General features: G+C 45.0%; 1 protein-coding gene across 2 annotated transcripts in view; it reads left to right on the top strand.

The window, feature by feature from the left end:
* The window catches only part of tmem245 (transmembrane protein 245), a 34,067-nt gene extending 11,859 nt beyond the window's left edge, over positions 1-22,208 (top strand). For both annotated transcript variants that reach the window (XM_061252691.1, XM_061252699.1), the window contains 11 exons: positions 609-713; positions 1,800-1,882; positions 3,410-3,500; positions 4,090-4,188; positions 5,160-5,291; positions 7,228-7,350; positions 7,980-8,125; positions 11,622-11,722; positions 14,559-14,733; positions 16,602-16,796; positions 18,805-22,208. In XM_061252691.1, the coding sequence (XP_061108675.1) occupies positions 609-713; positions 1,800-1,882; positions 3,410-3,500; positions 4,090-4,188; positions 5,160-5,291; positions 7,228-7,350; positions 7,980-8,125; positions 11,622-11,722; positions 14,559-14,733; positions 16,602-16,796; positions 18,805-18,850 (1,296 nt within the window). In that variant the 3' untranslated portion in view covers positions 18,851-22,208. The remainder of the gene's footprint in view (positions 1-608; positions 714-1,799; positions 1,883-3,409; positions 3,501-4,089; positions 4,189-5,159; positions 5,292-7,227; positions 7,351-7,979; positions 8,126-11,621; positions 11,723-14,558; positions 14,734-16,601; positions 16,797-18,804) is intronic.
* Positions 22,209-22,678: the final 470 nt, after the last annotated feature.

The following is a 22,678-nucleotide window of genomic DNA, read 5'->3' as shown; positions in this document are numbered from 1 at the left end:
CCGGTGATTTGGAATTCTGTGTTTAATATCATTTTTGAATTGTCACTAATGCAGTTCCAAAAAAAACAGCAACCTAAATTCAGTTTAATAAGGATGCAACTTTAAATTCACTTAAGGAGGGTTGGGGGAAAGACAAAGAGTGAGAGGGCTAATTTTGCTAGCTTTACCACAGACAGTGTGTTGTTCAGATAGCAGGTTTGCAGCTGGTGTTTCCCAGACATAATGGGAGAAGTGGGACCCTGGTTTCTGTATGAGTCCAGCAGCACTTGCAGGTCTGACTGTATCTTAGCTTAGTGTGGGGTACTGACATCCCTCTCCCTCTTCGGTCCATTTCCCTTTTCTTTCCTCTCCCTCTTCCCCTTTTATCTCTCCTTTTTTTCTCCTTTTTCTTTTTCCACTTTACCCTCCAACCTATTTCTCTCCCCCCCTGTCTCTCTCTCTCTCTCTCTCTCTCTCTCTCTCTCTCTCTCTCTCTCTCTCTCCCCTTCCCTCTCTCTCTCTCTCTCTCTCTCTCTCTATCCCCCTCTCCCCTTCCCTCTCTCTCTTTCCCCCTCTCCCCTCTCCCCTTCTCTCTCTCTCTCTCTCTCTCTCTCTCTTTCTCTCCACAGATGGTCGTTTGGTTGGAGCGTTCTCTTGACAAGCTCATCAGCATCTTCATCATCTTCCTGCTTGTGACGGGTACCTTGCTCATGGCTCTGCTCCTAACTGCTATGGTACTGTGCCCCACCCAGAGCCACACGTAGTTCACCACAGCTTACTTTAGCACAGCACTGCACAGTGTAGCACAGTGTAGCACAGTGTAGCACGGTGTAGCACGGTGTAGCACGGTGTAGCACGGTGTAGCACGGTGTAGCTCGATGTAGCACGGTGTAGCACATTACCATGAAGGCAGTGAGAGTCACACACAGCAAACTACTGAACAAACCACATGGTAATACCCATAGTTCCCTTTAAAAATGCTGAATTTCTACTATAGAACGAGTCATACATGTGGGAATGGGTATTACTATGGATAGTGCTATGCAGGGCTTATGAGAAGCCTGCTTTTAGGAAAACATTTTAGTTACGGCATCTGATTGCACTGAAACTGTTATTAGTCCTCAGAATATCCACAGTGACTCTTTTGACATCTGTGACCACATTTCCATAACCATTTGAATATTCAAATAGATGGTAACCTCTCCCTCCTCCTGTATGTATTTTCATTCCAGTTTTGTATTGCAGATGAAATGTACAAGAAATATCCAACCACAAGTGGCTTTGTTCTTAACCTGCAGTTACACATTCCTACCCCAGGTTAAGAACAACGCCCTTTATGGTTACATATTTCTTCTGTGGTTAGATGTCTTGTGTTTTGTCTATACAAGTAAAGCAATGAGAATTTTATAGTCCCTGCAGGGGAAATGTATCTGGCAGAATCGCAAGAAAATCAAAGAATACAACATAGATACAGCACAACAAATCGGCACATACCCTATCCACACAAGTCCCATGTTTTATAACCTGCTGGATCCAGCTTAAAAGGTTGCATCTATTTGATATTCACAAGTTACATTTAAATAAATAAAAATATGAGTTTTGTGGCCATTGAAAATATTTGGCTCTTTTAATCAGACAAAGAGACTCGACACATGTTTACAGATGTTATGGGAAATATAGAGGGTGATGCTCTTTGTGGTGAGATGGAATCCAGGCTTTAGTTCCTGAAGTGCAGGTACAATCTAAGCCGTCTTCTGTGAAATTGTGCTTTGAACAGGTCATTGAACAGATACTCTCTGCTGCTTTGTCTGGTTTTGCAGGTTCACCATGAAAGCGTCCACATCATTGAAGTCACCAGTAACCTGATCAATGAGACCGTCTCTAACCACCCAGAGTGGGCCAAGTAAGACACGGGCTCCTCCTCCTACGTGCTCCCCATACCAGGAGAATGTCTTCCCTGCAGCATACTGTATCAGATCATATTCCATATGACTCCTGAGTTCTTACTGGTGGACTGGCTGTTTTGTGACTCAGAACCTATGACTATTCCTTTAAAGAGGTTGTGTACCTTAGTTAAACCCAATTATGTGTTTTTAATTGGAGCTTGGCATTAATACGAGATGTCTAAGAGGAAAAGGTCAATAAGGTGTGAAAATCGACCACGGAAATTGCGCTTAGCGCTTAGCATGCAACGCACAAGCACAAAGTAAATGGCCCTTCACAGTTTACATGCCTGGTACGTTGAACCGACCATTTTCCCCCGGTTTGATGTGGTCTCAGATCAACTTTAGGCCCTGCCGTGGTCCCCGTGGCTGCGCTGTAAAACCCCATCTGCCGAGTGACATTTAGGCCTTAAAGCTCTTTTTTGGCAGTGTGAGAAGGTTCCACTTTATGGGCTGCTTTTGGCACTTCTTGACTGAGCGATGACGGAGCGCTTGGTAGAGTATTAATAGCAGGACCCGGGTGTCCGATGGTCAAACGGGCGAGGTTGTGGCATTTGGAGCCGCTCGGAGTCTGTAAATGCCGTGCCCTACACGTGGCATGAGCTATCGAATCCAGAGAGTGGAAACCGCCCCTTTAATGTGAAACAATGTGGCAACTGCAGTAACCCAATCGCATGACTATCTGGCCTTGATATCCGCAAAATGTAGCCATTTGCTCTGCTCTTTAATTCAATTGGCCGGCGCAAAGCCTGAGGGGCGTGTTATGGATTCTATGACATTATAGAGGCCTGTGTATAGAGTGACGCCAAGGGATGTGTCCATAAACAAACTCAGACGTAGAGGTTTTGACTGGGGCACTTTTGAACAGACTGAACGCTATAATGATAGCATAGATACACCAGGGACCGTTCTGTCACAGTATTCCATGTCCTCTTCAAGGACAGAGAGGTTCTCAAAAATCAGTCCTGGGTCTGTCTGTGTATGCTTTCACTTAGGTTCAGCCTGTCTCTTGAAAACTTTGTTTATGTTTTTCAACAATATTTTCTATAAACAGTTTTTGTACACAATGCAGGTTATGCTCATTGCCACTGTCATTTAATTTGTTGTTTATTAGTTAATGATGTAAAACTACATAAAACGAATCTGATATAAATAGCACATTGTAAAAATGAAATAATGAAATCATTATTTGACTGAGAACTTAGCTAACTGATTAAAAGGCCCTGAATTAATTTGAGATATTCATTCTTGGTAATTAATGCTGTTTCTTTACAGATATCAAGAGAGTAAATCGTCCCTCATTAGGTATTACATGTGTAATCAAGACTTGATTATACTCAGTACACCTCGTAATTTATGGTGATGTCCGGAACAAAAAGCAGTGCCAAGGCTGGGCTAGGGAACGGCTGCTGTCACTGTTACAGATTATATTTTTGTGTCTTTGTGTCAGAGTTCTTATGCATTCACCCTCCTTTCCCCTGCTACAGCTGGCTTCCAGAGGCCCGTGTGGTCCAGAATGCCCTCAACTCTGCTGCCACTAATGTATATCAGCATGGGAGAGAGTGGATAACACATAAGGTTGGTGTTCACTTGCCTTCAAGTTTGGTTGCTCCAAGACCCTCCTCATTCACTTGGAACACTTTCTAATTCTATCCATAAGTGGGTTAAAAGCCGGTAATATTACCATCTTTCCGCTAATGTACCTTGCATATGTTGTATATGTTGCAGGCGATTAATATGAGTGAGGCATTGCTAATTGTTATATTAATGGATGTAACGACCATATGCTATCACTAACTGATTTGCATTAGCAAGTTAAAAGTCTCTTTCAGTCTACTTGATAAAACGTATTAAGCACCAAGTAGTAACACAGTAAACATGGGATTAAGATGTACATGGGACTAGGAATGCGAGGCTGATGAAAATTCCTGAAAACCATCACAAATTGGCAAATACCTGTATAGATATTTTTATTGTGAAACCAGGCAGCATTGTACAGTAGAGATGAGCTTAGGGTGCTACGGAATTGTCATTGTCAGACATTTTGTGTCTCTAAAACCACATAACATACTTGAACTGGACCCGTGGGAAGGCCTGCTGTGTGACATGAACCTGAGATACAAGGGCTTAGTTTCTGAGAGCTGTGGCTTCCCCTTGTCTGTTGCAGTTGCACAAGATGCTGGGCGATAAAGTTAACCACACCGCCGTCATCGAGAAGCAGGTCCTAGAGCTCTGGGACCGGCTCTACCACTCCTGGTTCGTCAAGGTCGGTTCCCCACAGCACAGGGACAGCTGAATGTGGCCCCCCTGAACCTCCTCCCCTGGTTCTATAGCCCATTTGGAACTGCTGGCTGCAGGGAACAGTGCAGCTGTTGAATAATTTGCATGCTACAGGCCGCAAAGTACTACAGGAGAGCTAGTGCTGATTGGTATTGTCGTCTAACATTAATCAGCGGTATGTGGGGCACCTGGGGAGTTGTTGGGAGAAACAAATGCAGCCTTAACTGTGAATATTGAATTCTTGTCAAACTGGTATTGTGCATGGGTCATAAATGAGCTTCACTTCCTGTTTTCAGTTAAGAGAGCTAAGGCAGATTATGAGCACGCTAAATGCAGATTATCAGTGCACAGTTGTCAACGCAGCACTGATTTTATCTCACATACTGAAAGTGAGGGGAAAGAAAGAATGTGATTAAGGTTTCAGACTGAATCAGAAGTTTGCTTAGTTTTGTCAAGTTTGACATCAGAAATCAGGGGGTAAGAGTCCCCCCATCGTCTTTTGGAGATGGCACAGTCAAGTTTGACATTAAATATCAGATGATATACTAGCAGCCATACCATCATGCACCCTGCTCCTGCCAAATGACTGAAGCTAAGTTGATGGGGACCCTGTGCTGTAGGAGATGCTGTCTTTTTGATGAGATGTTTAACCAAGGCCCTGACTCACTGTGGTCATTAAAGCTGCCACCTAATCATCCGCTGATTCAGTTTGCAAAAACACTCCCTCCACCTCAGCTAGTGGCAGCTGAATGGTAGCCATGCATCACCCTGTTGGGTGCTACACGTTGGTGGTGGTTGAGGCAAGTTTTCCCCTCATCTCTGAAAAGTGCTTTGAAGCACTGTAAAGATCTATCTATCAATCATCCATCTATAGATCATAACCACTTGAAGCTGTGGGAAGGGCATAGCATTCATGGATATTAATGTAGCGGGTGTCTGTCCCGGGCTGTTGTGCAGAACGCGACCCACACTGGCCGTCACCGAATACTCAGGCTCCACCCGCACCGTCAGACCAGCTGGCTGGGGGACATGCTGGACTGGCAGGACATCGCCTCCTTTGTGCAGGAGAACATCGAGACGCTGATCTCGGTGAGCTGCGCCTCCACCAAACTACTGTCCGAATGGAACTGTGAACGAACGTGTTGCCTAGTCCTTCCAGGTTCATATGGTGCTCATTTTATATGTATTTTACTTATGTTTACTTACTATTATGCCCTTTATTTAAGCAGGTAGTCTTGTTGAGATGAAAAGCCCTTTTTTGAGAGATACCTGCTTACAGTCAGGTGTAAAACATGTATACAAACACCATATTTCAGACATTAACATTAACATTAGCATTAACCCTATGTTTTTATGAAGTGTGCCCAAAGTGTCCAAAAAGCTCTCCAAAAAGGATTACTTGCATTAAATGCTTTCTCACCAAGCTGCATCACATTTTACAATGTAAATTTATTTCAAAATTAGGTTAACCAGAGCCCCGGTTGCCTTGTTAGCCACTACAATTAACGTTACAGATTTATGTATAGCAAGTTGCATATTTACACACTCTGCTTATTAATTCTGCTATGTGAATGCAGCCATATTTCTAAACTGTCCGTAACCTGTATATGACACTTTATACCTTGTTGGAAAGGGTAGGAAACCCCGTACAAGAAGCTTGCCATGTTTTACATTGGTTTGGGACTGAAATTACCTAGCAAGTATTTACGCAACACCACGAAGCAGTTCAAGAAGACATTTGTTTAGGTATAGTCCCGACAAAAATATAGTTTTCTAGAAAATGGCTAACGTTTACGTTTATTTCGTAATCCGTTCAGTTAGAAAACAGTTATACCTTCATAACCAGGTTGGATGTTTGGTTCAATAAATATGTCTATCAAATAATTGAACTTATAAAAAACATTTTTTTATTTCTACCAAACCAGAAATATGTCTGCCGGACGTACAATAGAAGTGAGCTAAGAAAAAAAAGACAATGTGTTTACCCATGTGACTTCTAAATTGTATATTTTTGTTCTTGTATTGGAACATGATTATAGAGAAATGGTATCAAGGATTGTTAGAATATGCCTTTTATTGCCTGAGTCTGTGGCGACCTCATGGTTGTAAACCGTGATAGTGGAGAGGGGGAGGCTGGGGTTTCATCGCCCTGCTTTTCAAATTAGAGCCAATTAACAACACATAATTTGATCAAGCAGAAGGGGGTGAAGTGGATAGGGTTAAAAAGATTACCGTTTAGGGCTTTAACATTCTAGTGGAATCAAATTCTCATTTTAACGTCTTTTGTAATTAATTTCATTTGTAGGGGGCATAGTAATAAAATAATTTAGTAATAGTATATAAAGTAATTTGTTTTGCCTAGCTCAATATTTACATGTGGAACATTAAGGTACATGACTGGGACCCGCAAGGTCGGTGGTTCCCCAGTGTAGCCACAATAAGATCCGCACAGCCGTTGGGCCATTGAGCAAGGCCCTTAACCCTGCATTGCACCAGGGGAGGGTTGTCTCCTGCTTAGTCTAATCAACTGTACGTCGCTCTGGATAAGAGCATCTGCCAAATTCCATTAATGTAATGTAAGTGTTTGGTAATGTGTTGCTGGTTGGTGGTAGTGTGTTGTGTTTGGCTGCAGTGTGGTAATGTATGTTGTGGTGTGTTGTATTTGGCTGCAGTGTGGTAATGTATGGTGGTAGTGTGTTGTGTTTGGCTGCAGTGTGGTAATGTATGGTGTGGTGTTTTGTGTTTGGTGGCTGGATGGTAATGTATGTTGTGGTGTTTTGTGTTTGGTGGCAGGATGGTAATGTATGGTGGTAGTGTGTTGTGTTTGGTGGCAGGATTGTAATGTATGGTGGTAGTGTGTTGTGTTTGGTGGCAGGATGGTGATGCATGTTGGTAGTGTGTTGTGTTTGGTAGCAGGATGGTAATGTATGTTGGTAGTGTGTTGTGTTTGGTGGCAGGATGGTAATGTATGGTGGTAGTGTGTTGTGTTTGGTGGTTTGCTAATGCATTACTGATGATGGTGCAGATCCTGGAGTCCCTGTGGGTGGTGATGAGCCGTAACGTGGGCCTGCTGATCTCCACCACCACCACACTGCTCACCGTGCTCTTCCACAGCGGCACGGCCCTGCTCAACTTCGTCCTGTCTCTGGTGAGATCTCTCTCTCGCTCCGCGTGCTGCAGCCTGCTCTGGGTGTGTCTGTAATCCCCTTTCACTCTGTGTGCCACTCGCTGTCCTGGGTCTGTTTCTCCTGATTTGTGACTGTACTATTCCTTCCTTTTGCTCTGTGTCTCTGTCTCTGTCTCTCTGTCTCTCTCTCTCTCCCTCTCTCTCTCTCTCTCTCCCCCTCTCTCTCTCGCGCGCGCGCGCTCTCGCTCTCTCTCTCACTCTCTCTCTCTTTCTCTCTGTATCTATCTAAAATTATTAGTGCATTCAAATCATTCTAGTGAGCATGACAAGATCTTGTGTTGCCAAACAGGCTTGAACAATCATTTTTCAAACCAGCCTCCCCATAATGAGTAAATGCCAGTTGTCACAATCCTTTCCTCTAGCTCCTTCTGTTTGTGTGTAACTGGCCATGGTAGACTGCTGCCTACACTTCTCACAAGTTTGCCCATGTGACTTCCTGTGTAGATTAAGTTGGCCGGCCCATTGTTTCGCCAGAGCAGACTGTATGGGGTTTGTCTCCCCCATGTGGACCAGAATAAGACATTTCCGTGGTATCCCCAGCTCTGCAGCAGGGTCAGCCGTTGGCTCTGACTCTCTCTTTCCTGTTACAGGTGATCTTTCTCACCACCCTCTTCTACCTGCTGAGCTCCAGTGGAGAGTACTATAAGCCGGTCAAGTGGGTGATCAGCCTGACACCCCTGTCCCAGTCCGGACCCTCTTCAAACATCGTGGGCCAGTCTGTGGAAGAGGCCATAAGGTTAGTTCAGCGAAGCACACACATTACATTACATTACTTATTTGGCAGATGCTTTGGTAACCACATCTTTCGTAGCCTGTTAATTAGATACGGCAAGTGTAAGTATATTTTACAGCCAGTACTTGCGTCTGAAATCTAAGTAGTTCCTGGTATTTAATTACAAGTACTATGTAATTAACAGGCTTTAAAATAGTGATACGGACACTTATATCCAAAGCAATGTACAATAAGTGCATACCGTAGGTCATTGAACACCTACAGAATGCTGATCACATCTGTGCTTTCATTCGCACTCCCTAGCAGTAGTGCCGGGAACGGGGTTTATTACCAATAATAACAAGGCGACTGCTATGACCTTGAGACATTTTCCTTAAATCCAACTGCAAAAAGGTTTCGCAGTGATTTTTACAAGCCATACATATGTAAACCACACAAGTTGCTTTTTACAGGATATCTGAATGGCAGCCAATTCATTTTTTGAAGAAGGTGAAAGTAAGGGAGTGGGCAGGATTAACAAAGGTGATATTGGGGCTGGGAGCTTTTGTGCGAAGCTACTGCAATTTCAGCCGCCGATCTAGAGCTTAGAAATCAGGGTTATACTGTAAATGGAGATGCATCGATACCATTTCTCCTTTGCTCATTACCAAGTATGGGAACTAATGTTTTTTAAGGAGAAATGTACAGCTTTGCACAATGTAGTGCATATTTATACAGGTCTATAATGCTGTACCACCCCATTATATTCTCAGCCTGGCTGTCTACCATCTGTCAGCTCTCTGAGCTGATCAAATGTGTGCAAATTATTTCAAACCTTTGTGTACCACCAGCAAATAAATACAGAAGGGGAAATTGTGACAGAGTAACGCTAACTAATGCTTCTACCTGCCTGAAGAAAATACATTTAAAAAAATGTAATTATTAATCTAACAATACCAACACTTTGAAAAGATTGTTTGCATGAGATAAGTGGCTTAACTTTCATGTTTCGAATCAAAAGAAGTGTCACGCAAAACAGGTAAAAAGTGTTTTTGCTCTAACGGAATGTGTTCAGACTACTGGCGATGTTCTTTGTGCCAATGTCTTCCTTGACCACCTGAAACCACAAATTATGTTGAAGCATAGCTTTCCTGAAGGCCCATTGTAATCCCTTTTTCTGGCCTGTAGAGGGTGCTGTTGACATACTCTCGAGGAGCGAGTTTGATTTTACAGATCCCTCCACTGGAATATATATTTGTAATCGGTTGAAGCTTTTAAGCAGGGCTGGCTCAGCCAAGCAAAGGTTTAATTAGGGAATTTCGCAGTTGACTTTCGCCAGGTGTTGCCGGGGGAGGAGGACAGCCATAGTTTCTCGAAAGGCTAAGGAGTTGCACCAGTCGCTACCCCTGCGCTTGTTTAAATAAATCACATCAACAGAATCGCTATGACAGAGGAGGCAGTCGCTCGTGAGCAGGGTTGGAACAAAGATTGTAAAGATTCAAGGCTTACTCCCGACGAGGGTATCTCGGGTCACACTGGATAGATTAGCAATCCTGATTCAGCCACACGGACATGTTCTACATCCCAGAGTGTATTTTAAGGCTTTGCAACCATTTTTATTCCAGATAAGCGCACTCAACATCAACAACAGAGAAATTAATCGCACTTCATTTCATTTTTACACATAAAATGAATTGTTGTTTTTATTTTAATCAGTCTCCTCTAGGACTTGTTTTCCTCACTGAAATTTTACAGAGGTTTTTTTATTTTCTGTGTAGGGGAGGAGATGGTGGTGTGCAAGACACGTTGATTCAGAGGTGTTACTTCCCGGGCGTAATAATGCCGTTTCTGTTCTCTCCATACCCCCTCCTTACGAGCTGGGCTCTCGCTGAGATTCGGCAGGAAGTGTTTAATATAGAACGAGCACGGTGCCAGGATGAGCCTCTATTGGCGGGTTTGAGGGTCACGCTGTAGCCCTGCGGCGCTTTTGACTGACGGGGATACGCTAACTCGCCACACCCGGGAGGACAGAGGCTCACACTGCGCTCCGTAATTGAAAAGCGCGCTGGGGAGTCCGTCGCCCCCCTCTTCTCCCCTCAGCGTGCCTGCACCCGGCCTCTCCTACGATCGATTCGAGTGCCCACGGGACACAGCTGCAGTTGAATTGACCACCTTTTATTAAAGATGAGCTGCAGACATCGCCAAGGAGAGAAAGGAGGAGGGAGCGAGGGAGGGGGGAGGAGGGAAATGAACTGAGAGAGGAGAGGCTGCCAGTGACACAGTAGGATTTTTTTTTTAAGTCATCTACCTGAAATTAGTCTCCAGCGAAAAAAAAAAACGGTCTAAGTAAACATTCAGGCACATACTGTGCCGGGTCTGCTCTGGCAAGGATTTTTAAACGCATTTCATCAGACAGCGTGTCATGTGTTTAATGGAATGAAGCCGGCATTGTTTAGTGCTCACTTCACAAGCAGGTTGCACAGAGGAGCTGAGCTCATTCCTCAATTCTGCCTTCCCATCTCTCTTTCTGTCTCTGTCTTTCTCCTTTTCTTTCTCTCTCTCTCTTTCCATCGCTTTTTTCTTTCCCCCCTCTCTTTCTTTGTCTTTCTCCCATCTCTCTTTCTCCTCTCTCTCTCTCTCTCTCATCTCTCTTTCTCCTCTCTCTCTCATCTCTCTCTCCTTCCTTTTTTTTTATTTCTCAGCGTCTTAATCATTCTCTCTCTTCCTCCCTCTCTCCGTCTCCCCATACGTTTTCCTCCGAGCCGTATGTCTTGACTGTAGGCAGCTCTGCTTGGCAGCGAGAGCGGAGCATTTGGCAGCGCGCGGGGCTGTGTTTAGGAAGATGTGATGGTGACACTTCTGTGTATCTGTTCCGTGTCTGAAACCAAAACAAATCACAAATGGAAAAAGGCCTGTTAGCCGTATTATTTTCCTCCTTCAGTTTAAATCTGCTGTTCAGTACATCAAAAAAATGTCACAGAAAGTAAAGTTAAGTAAAAACAGCAACCGTGTTCTGCGATGGCCGTCTCAGTCTCCAGACATAAATCTCATGAAAAACCTGTGGTCTGAACTGAAGAGGGGGGTATCCCAAGGATATCAATGATGTTGAAAGGTCAAAAATCCCTGTTTTTGTCACAAATTATGGGAAAAGACTCATGGCTGTCTTCTTTGCTAGGGGTGTTTGCACAAAGTCTTAAACCAGGGATTCCAATAATTGTGGAAAGTAAGTAATAGCTTATGTCAATAACTGTATTATTTTTTTAGTTTACAGCAGTTTTTTGTGCATATTTATCTTGGGTGCCAATAATTCTGGAGCCCTCTGCACGTGACGAGGTAGAAGTAGCATACCTCCATCTTAGCGCTCGCTTACTGCTTACATATGGGTTTGCGTATGTGTACGTCCGCAAGCGCACGCTAGTTGGCCTGCGTGTATGTGCCTGTGTTTGTGCAGCTGCTGTATGTGTGTTTGTGTGTGGTACTGTCAGCCCGCACGTGTACATGCATGTGTTTTTCCCCACAGAGGTGTGTTTGACGCCTCTCTGAAGATGGCCGGGTTCTACGGCCTCTACACCTGGCTGACGCACACCATTTTCGGCATCAACATCGTCTTCATCCCCTCAGGTGAGCGTCTGGATACGGTTTCCGCTGTTTAAACTTCAGAGTCCACTCGTCTCAAGGTTTTGCTGAAATAACATCAGTCGGAGGTGCAACTGAAGTCAAACTAAAGTTTTACTGGAGGATCTCAGAACTGTGTTTGAAAAACATTTTCTTGGAAATGCTGGTGTAATGTAACAGCTCAAATAGGCAGTGGGAAAGGGTTGAAATTTAGCCCAGTTGATGTTGCATATATTAATTGTGCCATCTATAATCTGCAAATATCCAAAATATTAACTGTAATAGTCAGTATTAACCCTTCCTTTATAAACACAATAACCAAATTATTCACTGTTGTAACTATGCTGGGGTCATTAGCCTGCAACCACAACACACAGAATCTGCTCTTAATAAATCATAATTAAGTTTCCACCTCTCGGCAAAAGACTTGTTGCCAAAAAGAAATTGTATTATCATTACTGTACAATATAAAAGTGCCAGGGCCTATGTTGTACAGTACTGTCTTCTCAGGGAACTTTTAAAAATATTGAGGGAATATTTTACATGCTGTAGCTGTTAATGTGTCTTTCGTGTCTTCAGTGTGAATGAAACAAGAGAATACAGGGGTGTGAATTGCAGAGACGAGTGAGACCTAAAATGGAGAAAAGGAGAATCAGAAAGTCTGAGGGTGTTTGCAAAAGGTAAACACCAGGACACGGAAGAGAGCTTCTTAAAGAGGCTGTATCTCTTTCCTCCATTTTAACCAGAGCTGTGCAGTTTGGGACCAACGGTTATCAGACCGAGGGTGAGTGCCATTACTGGCAGCTTCTCACAGAGCACTAAATACGGTCCTCAGGCAGCAGAAAGGAGGAAGAGACTGTTCTTTGGACCTTGAAATGGGGGATTTTGCTATATCACTCAAACTGTTGGCTTCCATTCAGTTGCCCTAGTTTGAACAGATTTATATAATTACGTCTGTGGGATGTAGAACATGAATTAAAAATGGCTCGGTATGTACCCATAATTTCAAACTATGTCAATATGTGATATGCTTCCTTGGCCGATGGTTTCTTGGCTGCAGATGTGAAACGTATCTGGTGGGGAGGGCCACGTGAGTGGACCGTTATCATTTCGGTCACATATGGAACATGGGTGGTTTTGACCTTCAGAGGGCAGGGGCTTGAGCTGTGGTGTCCGGGGGGATATTTAATAAAGAGCACCTGTGGAGTGGGAGAGCTTGCATTCTGCTGAATCCCAGCAACGGCGCCTAATCCAATGAGGGGGAGTCGGGAGCAGCAGGCGGGCTTTGCAGGGAAGCGGACATTTTGTCTGAGCAGCCCTCTAGTTTCCCTCCCTCTTATTGAATCCCAGCAAGGCCTCCCACTATCCCTCCGGGTCTCACGTGCTCTCCTCCACCGCAACGGTCTGGCTGGGCCTGGAGCCCCGCCGATAATCTCCCTTCCCACAGAGACTGGGTACAGATCGGTCGCCCGTACCTGAGCCCTAGGGAACCCCACGCCACCCCCCCCCCCCTCTCCCTTTCTCGGTACTGACCCAGGCCGTGGCTGTGATCCAAGTTGCCAGCGATGGCCCCTCTAGGCCCCAATGGTGACATAACCGGTGCTTCCCTGAAGAGACTGCTTTTGTTCGTCCGCCCTGTTATTTTCAAAGATGGAGGTGGTTACGGGCTGAGGCTTTTGTTCTCCAACGGGAGCCAGGAGGAGCAGGTAGTGAGGCTGCTACCTGAAACGCCGATGGTCGCCCCGTACCCCAGCTCCGTGGATCTCCCTTGGTTAACCGTTCTGCCATCTGCTCGCACTCGTGCCGCGTCCATGGCGACCGCCCCCCTCCCTCTCGGGGGAGGTGGCCATCTGTTCCGGGGTTGGCGGTCTGCGCGGGGAGGGTACAGAGGTCTCGCGTGGCGACCGGCAGGGTGACTCCCAGCAGGGGGCAGCGTCTGCTCCACACGCGCCGGGCGGAGGAGGTCCTGACCCCTGACCCCTGACCCCTGACCCCGGGGAGCCGGCCAGCCTGCGCACGGTCCGGTACTGCTCCCGCTGTTGTCCTGCAGCTCTTAAACAATATGAGAGCAGGAACGGGTATCGAAAGCAACGACGAGTGCCATGGCAACCTCTGCGGATCTCACAACGGTAGCGCTGGGGAAATGGGCGGCCTGTAGCGTAGTGGTTAAGGTAAATGACTGGGAGGCGCAAGGTCGGTGGTTCTAATCCCGGTGTAGCCACAATAAGATCCGCACAGCCATTGGGCTCTTGAGCAAGGCCCTTAACCCTGCATTGCTCCAGGGGTGGATTGTCTCCTGCTTAGTCTAATCAACTGTACGTCGCTCTGGATAAGATGCCAATAATGTAATGTAATATAATGGAAATAGCCTGGAATGTTGTGGTGGGTTTGTATTTAGAGTATTGCTTTGCAAAACATGACCTCTTAATAAGCATTTTAGTCTTGTAATAAGATCTATTTTTTCTCTCAAGTAGAAAATGCTTGTTCCTCTAATTGTTTTAAGCTATGATATGCATGACAAGTGACATTTTGGTAACACTTTGTTTGAAGGCTCAAACATGATGACATACAACTCATTCATAAGCATCATATAGTACATTCGCTAAGAAATACCATTTTAAGTCTCAACATACGACTAAAATACTTGTTTTTTGGTCTTTACTACTGTGTGTTACCGTGTTGCTTGTTTGTTCCTCTCCGAGCCACTCACGTTTCCTCTGGCGTGCAGGAGCCATCTTCCCACTTATCTCCTGCAACTTCTCACACCTTCCCCTCCCTCCCTCTCTCTCTCTCTCTCTCTCTCTCTCTCTCTCTCTCTCTCTCTCTCTCTCTCTCCCCACAGCCATGGCGGCCATTTTGGGTGCAGTGCCCTTCCTGGGCACGTACTGGGCGGCACTGCCGGCGGTGTTGGACCTGTGGCTGGCACAGGGCGAGAGCGTGAAGGCCGTGCTGCTACTCATCTGCCACCTCCTGCCCACATACTTTGTGGACACGGCCATATACTCTGACATTTCAGGGTGAGAAGCTCTTAGGCGTGTGTGTGTGCAGCTTTGTGTACATCTTGGAGTGACAAAGTGTATGGTGTAAGGTGTCACTGTCACCCAATTCTCGGGAGATGGAAACTACAAAAAAAATAAATGGACAAATCTGAGGTGGAGAGGAGATTCTATATATTGACCGTTTCGTTACCTCCACCCCCCCCCCCCCCCCAACACCCCACACCAGAGGGACCCTCACAGCCTCCCCCACCCCCATTTGGCCTTCTGAGATGAGGAGATAAGTTACATCAGGGGAAGTAATGGGTGTTGATGGAGCGCCTGAGATATCAGAGACAGAGATGTTATTATTAGCAAGGTCAGCCAGGATAGCCGCGGTTCAAAAAAACCATTAAGGGAGAGAAGGAAGAAGAAAAGAAGAGGATAAATGAGTTGAAGCAAGTGATGTCTGTGTGAAAATGAGGGCACACGAAAAAAGAGAGGGACAAGAGTAATGGCAAAAGGGGTGGAAAAAGGGGTCCGTCTTTATATTAATAGGCTGTGCTCTGTACACGGGCTGCCTCAGCTTCTATAAAGTAGGCTTGTGTTCTCCGGTCTGGGGGGGAACCAGACAAGCTGAGCTGTGGAGGTTTTTTTATTGAAGCATTTCCAAATTCTATTTGGGTTGTGTTGTCCGTTCCCGAGTCATAAAAAGTTATTTAGTAGCAATGTTTAAGCTGATTAAAAATTAAACCCTGCATATAATTAGAATGGAGACCTGAACAACCCCCAAGCAAAACTGCTGAATGGCATTTTGAAATGGATGTAGAACACCATACTACCAAATGCACACTAATAAGTTTTGTCACATTGAAAATGGGTAATAACTAATGAGTAGCTTTGTGTATTGGGGAATATTCTTTTTCATACTTATTTGACTGGGCAAGTACTACAGCGAATAACAATTTGCTCTGCAATGACCAAGCATTTGGGTTATCGCCAGAGGAAAGGTAAAATACCGCCTCACAGGGTAGAGCAGCTATCCTCACCTGCAACCCTCTGCATTACAGTACATTACATTAGTTATGTAGCTGATGCTTTTATCCACAGCAACTTACAATTGATTAGACTAAGCAGGGGCCAATCCCCCCTGGAGAAATGTGGGGTTAAAGGCCTTGTTCAAGGGTCTAACACAGGGATGCGCAACACCAGTCCTGGAGGGCCGGTGTGTATGCAGGATTTCCCTGCCACCTGTTACCCTGGCTCAGTCAGCTAATTACCAATGTGCACCATGACCGATTCACTCGTAAATTAGCGCACAATAAAATGCTACAAGACAAGAACATTTATCAGCTGCTGTTTATATTACAGAATGTGGCTATAAATGACAGATCATGTAAATTGGGCTAATTAAATCATTAAGAGCAGAAGTTTGTCTGAAATCCAGAAATGGATACGGCCCGCCTTGCCCATCCGTGGTCTAACAGCTGCGCAGATCTTCTTGTGGCTACTCCAGGGCTTGAACCAACAGGTAGTTCTCAGGCACTAGGCCAGGAATGCACAGCAAGGGCTGATCCACTTCAGGATTTTGTGCCTACTTGAATTATTTAATTAGCTAAATAATGTCTTGATCAGACATTTGTATATGCACCCGCTACAGCTTCAGACTGCTACGGTATCCTAAAGACTGCACTGTGCTCAAGTACAGGACTGAACCAGCATAATTTCTAGAGCTGTCAGAAAAATAAATTATGGTAACTGGTTGGAACGAAAACCAGTTTGCACATCGGCCCTCCAGGACCGGAGTTGTGCACCCTGCACTAGGCTACAGATATTATTAGAGCAGTCAGTGTTGCTGTTATTGGTTTTTGGGTGTTGTTGACTGACTCTGCGACATGTGTCCCTCTCAGAGGCGGGCACCCTTACCTGACAGGCCTGGCGGTGGCCGGAGGAGCCTACTACCTGGGCCTGGAGGGGGCCATCATCGGACCCATCCTGCTCTGCATCCTGGTGGTGGCCTCCAACATCTACAGTGCCATGCTGATGAGCCCCAGCAGTGCCCAGCCCACGCCTGTGACCACCACCTGGCCCCCGCACATCTCCAGGTCAGCCGGGCCCGCTCGGCCCATCCGCTACGTCCCGCTCACTTCTGGCAGCGCGGTGGGGTAGCGGTTAGCGCTGTCGCCTAGAAAATCCCAGCCAACCAGATCCTCTCTGCGTGGAGTTTGCAATTTCTCCCCATGTTCACATGGGTTTACTCTGGGTGCTCCAGTTTCCTTCCACATTGAAAGACATGCCTTTCAGGTTAGGTGTGCTCCTGCTGTTGCCCTTGACCAAGGCACTGGTCTCAGAACTGGAGTCAGTCCACTAGCGCTGCACTGTGGCTGCCCACTGCTCCTAAGTAACTAGGATAGGTGAATTGCAGAGGAGAAATCGCCCCATGGGGTTCAATAAAGTATATCTTAAGCTCAGACTCTGCTGGGGATGCAAGTCCCCCCTCCTGTGTGCTGAAGCCCCACTTTGTGGTGTGAAAGCAGTCCACTGTCACGGTTAAAAGGGTTAAAGGGATTCACTTTCGGGCATTTTTGATAATCTTCCAGTTTTAGTGTCGATGTTCAATTGGCCCGGACAGTTTTATGTGCAGTGTGGGATACTGGAGATGCATGCGGAAGTTTCTAATGACCACTTGGCTTTACAATGTCTGGTGAAGAGACTTTCGGGGGTTTGTGGTCTAAAGCAAGAAAGTACTCTTAAAGTTTACTATGGCAGGGTTATGTTTCCTATACATATGGACATATATTTTTTATAGTGTTTATAGCTGGCAGGCCATCAGAAACTTCTGTAAATGTCTGAAATATCCCACACAAAACTGCCTGAAGCAATAAAACTTGAAACGATATCAAAAACTCCATAAAGCTCCTCCCCTACTTTTTGCTTGTCCACCTGCTCACAGTAACCTGGCTGCGGTGGCAGCTTATTTTCACCAATCGTAGAGCAAGCTGAGGTAACCACATCTTTGTGCAGTGAGATGTTTATTGGGAGCTTCCCATTAGCATGTAGCATTTAACACCATTTCAGTGAGGTGTAGTCAGAATGACAGAGTGAAGATAAGGTTGAATGTAATCTCTAACAAGTCTGTGGCTAATATTCTGCTTTAGATGCGTGTAAATGCACTGCCACTGCGGCAAAGACAAATGCAACACTTTTAACCTCGCACCTAAAAATGTCAGCTAATGTTTATAATTACTGTTCCACTCCGTGTTTACTACCCGTTTTACATTCCTCCTAAATCTGTAGACACTCATACTTACACATTATTCAGCACATTGAGAACCTGAAGCCATTTAAGTGTCTGTAATTAAATAGTAATGGCCAACAGGAGGCCAGATCTAGAGATAAATGATTTGTCCACCTGTATCTTATGCAGGATAGTTGAATATGAGAGGCAAAATTGTGAGTTCCTCCTCCTCAGTAGCCCAAGTCAAGCAGCCTCCAAGTACTTGCTCTGACGTTGCTCAGACTTCCTCTTTAATTCTTCGATATCTCGGCGGAGGCCCACATTTCACAAGTTGATCTGTGGAAATGACAGATTTAATAAGGGCACCAGTACAGTTCCTTATTATATCGGTGTATTAATAGCATGTGCTAATGGCAAAGGCTCAGAACAAACTTGCCCTTGCGTGACTCACAGCAGGCTGTAGTTTAGCCTGCGCCATTTGGAACTCCTTTTAACTGTTCAAATGCAAGCCCCTTCATTTTCTCTCTGCGGTTTCTATGGTTTTTTAGGTTTCATGTGAATGCACTCGCTCATTGGTGTTGAAGCTTGTCCTCCATCAACTGCCTTGCACCCATCTAGACCCTGCTTGAAAAAACAGCTCAAGCTAGGTTTTGAAACGGTTGGTACATGGTTGACTAGTTCAGACCAGCTCCATACTCAACATGGTTTGACCAGCTCAAGCTATGTTTAGAAACCGCTGGTAGCTGGTCATAGCTGGATTTTACACCAGGGGAGGCTGGCTTCTCTGAGGTGGTTTGCATCAAACACAGCTTGCTACACTAGTGAGCAGATGAATGAGGTCACCCTTCCTCCTCCCTTTCCCTTTGCTCTTTCAGGTCGTTCCTGGACTCGCCCACCATGCCAAAGAGGGAGACTGAGTGAGGGCAGCGTTGGCATCCTATTGGCTGTCTCTCTCTCTCTCTCGGCCTCAATGATTGGAGCCGGCGGTTGCCTCCGCTCGGTTGCCTCCACCGCCAAGGCTGTCGTGTTTTTCCCGTTTCTTTGCCACCGCCGGTTCCTCTGCCCACACCTCCACAGCCAATGGGAATCCCTCGCCGGAGAAGGGGCTGCGGCGCCCGGCTGCTTCCCGTGGTGTCCCCAGGCCTTCACCAGAACCTCCCGATGGAAACCCCTGGAGCCACCTGCTCAACCCACAGACATCGCAAAGCCTCTCAGAGCCGGTGTCTGCATCGTCCCAGCAAGCAGGCCAGGAGCTCTGTGGCTACTTACCAAAAAGACTTGGTTGGGTTTTACTCCTATACCGTGACGCTATACAGGGTCCTTTTACATTTTAAACCAGGGCCACCCAACCCTAGACCTGCAGGGCCACAGCTTTGCCGGGTTTTTACTTTCACCCTGTAATCAGACCCTAGAAAGCAGGTGAGGCGAGTTAACTGTGTGACCAACTGCTACCATTTATCACTGCCCTCCAGGACCAGGGTTAAGGAGCCCTGCTTTAAACTGAACCACCTTCTGATTTGCCATACTTAATGTGATATCGTGATTTTATTTTCAGCCAGTTTAATTCAGACTGGGTGTAGCCTTCCATGTTATGGGTATTAGAATTATTGCTAACAACCAATGGTGTGCATGTTAAGTAATTATCTGAAATTAGCACTTTGAACACAATATCCTCCATGTTGTAACAGAGTTGATGCTCCTTGTGTGCCCGGTTAGGAACGGTATGTTTGGCAGTGCAGGCAGAGACGGCCCGGGAGCACAGCTCAGAAGTGGAAATATTGGCTTTGCATTCCCTAGGGGAGACACTGTCCTCCTTTCTTTGTCTACTGTATATAGTTTCATATCACTTAATGTATTTCGTATGGCTGTTCTCTTTATCTGTGTGTTCTCACATAATATTAATTTAAAGTTTTGCAAACTTTGTGTCTCACCTTGGCACACTCACCTGAAAGTTTGCCTTTTTGGCACTACATTGGGATATGACTCTTCCGGTTTTATTACACTTGCCCAGCTACTAATATGTGCTAATGATATCATTGGCTAGATGCCTCAACTCAATGGTTTACCTCAGTTCTCGTGGCCGGATGTGCTTGTAGTGGGTTTAGTAGATGGACTTCAGTCATGTTTTCCTTTCTGGTGTTAGAAATACACAAAAAGTGTGGTCAGTAGTTTACATTTAAATGTCACTCTTCCTAGAAGGCTTGCTGTAGGCTATGTATAGAAACACTATGGAGTGGGTCTACAACAGAGTTGAAAATGTTTGCTTCCTCTCATGCTTAATGCACATGCGTATAGTATACTACTGATAAACTACTATCAGCAAAGAAACCACTGTTCTCAGTTCTCCTTTGAGGCTATTGAATCTGCTGTATGGACATTTTGTTACATTTCTGTTTATCAAACGCTTGCCCTCACAGGGCTGACTCAGCTAGATGGTATCACCAGTGTAGAGACCACAAACCAGGGCCACCTCCGGCAGTGTCTCTAAACGTGTCTCTAAACGTGTCTCTGCCCGCCGTCTCACTGCAGTTTTAGGGCACAGTCAGTGAGAGGGGCTTGGCTAGAGCTGAGCCAGCAAATCAGCCTGGAGATTTATAGCACTTGCTCATCCCAGAGACAGAGCGGTCACGTCCTTGTCCTAAAACTTGTTTCCCCCCTAGTTTTTAAAGGAGAAAATAGCACGGGGTGGCTTTATGAGGAAACGGACCGTTGGGAGAGCATTGGTTTGGCGATTAACGATATCAGTGTCGCTGCAGGCTGGGAATCCCACTACAGTCCGAGAGGAGAGAGGTCTTGGGTCCGGTCGACCTCAGGCTGTTAGAAACGTGCGTCATATATTGAATGTGGCATTCTGCTTTCTCTGCAATTTTGTCATCAGCATTGTCGTTGACAAGTGAATGTTTGTTACTCCTAAACCCAAGCCATATTGAAATGGCTGTAGCCTTCAGAAATCCATGGTGCACCCTGGTGAGAGGGAAGGATTACGGGCAGGCTTTGCCTCTCATTGTGGATCAGCCCGCTGTGTGAGCCACTTCCTGTTTTTATCATCGCTGGCCGTTCCTTTCGAAGCGTACTGCACGATAATCACATCATTTTTTGTGCAGTCACGGCTGCCGATTTTATCAACGACATCTTTTTTTTTTTTTTTTTCAAGGGTGTCGAGACGGCCATTTTCAGTCAGGGCCATGACTTCTAAGTGAGCTGCCCCACAGTCGACGGAAAGCAGTATTAACACTTTAGCTCGAACACTTCATCGCTATTCATTCTACCTGCTCCCATGTAGACTGATTGTGCATTCCCCTCACATTCGGTGGCTGGAGTTGTGCGTTTACAGCCTGGCCTTGCTGCTTTCACTCAGAAGAGAGAAAAAGGATCTCTGACTATGAAATAAAATGGCAACCGGTCCGATTCAGATACTCATTTATTTAATGTATAAATACAGCTGCTGTTTATGCACTTTCAAAGTGTCATTCTCTTTAAAAGCGAGTATGTTAGTGTCTTTGATACATGCCCTTACCTAATATTTTTACACAGGTGTAAAAAAAATGCGATAAAGGATCATAAGAATTAAACAGGAAATGAGGTCATCACCTTCAGCTCATTACTCCTGGCAGTAACTTGATACAAGCTGCAGTGAAGCTCCAGAACGAGATGTCTGCTGTGTTTTAAGGGCCTTAACAGATGGCCTGCCAACGGATTTGAATTCAATTATGCAAAGTGGCATGTTTGGAACTAGGTGCCTGGATATTTATCTTTTTTATTGTTATTATTTTAGGAATAAGACACCATTCAAGGATAACTTTAAACTAGATCATTAAGTTTCCTTACTGTAAAACTTTTGCTTGAAACTTTAGATAAACGGACTTCTCCATGTAGCCAAAGTGTGGCAAAGTGAATTCAATGCAGTAACATTGATATGATAACATTTTGTCTACCAGGTTGATCAGTCTTCAGCTGAGTAGCATATAAAGATAATCCATGTTCGATTTAAGTTTTAGTTATACCTCTGCCACAGCCACTCATCACAGCACTTTGAAATATGCTTCAATAGGAACTGAAACTGTCCAGTCCAATTAATTTGTGCACATCAGTAATGTATAAATTGACACTGTTGAGTGGTTGAACTGTGACAATCTCATGATTGAGAAAACGAGTGCTTTCCTTGTTTGAGGCAGTATTCAGTATTAAATAGCTTGGTGTACTGTTGACTGTTATCACATGAAAAAAGTAATGTATTTTCTACTTAAAACACATTAAGAGAATAAAACTTTGGGATACATTCTGTGTTATTGTGTTCATTTCAGTGCTGGAAAGAAACAATACAAGTTAGCAGATACAGTGGGCTCCAGAATTATTGGCACCCTTAATAAAATAGAAAAAATATGTCAATACATTTACATTTGCATGTTTCAATGTTTTTTATTTAGTAATGTCTTTTGTAATCTTTTGACTGAGAGTATAAAAATGCAATGCAAACGCATGCAATGCAACGCATGCAAATTCCCTTTGTCACCCATCAGCATGGGGAAAGCCAAAGAACAGTCAATTCAGAAGACAGACGCCACAAGTCAGGTAATGGTTACAAAAAAAATGTGTACAAAATCAAACGGTTAAACATACAGTCAGGTCCATAAATATTGGGACATCGACACAATTCTTACCTTTTTGGCACTATACACCACCACAATGGATTTGAAATGAAACGAACAAGATGTGTTTTAACTGCAGACTTTCAGCTTTAATTTGAGG

This window comes from Conger conger, chromosome 1 (genome assembly GCF_963514075.1).
Source record: "Conger conger chromosome 1, fConCon1.1, whole genome shotgun sequence".
NCBI lineage: Eukaryota > Metazoa > Chordata > Actinopteri > Anguilliformes > Congridae > Conger > Conger conger.
This window is presented reverse-complemented; position numbering and strand designations above follow the sequence as displayed.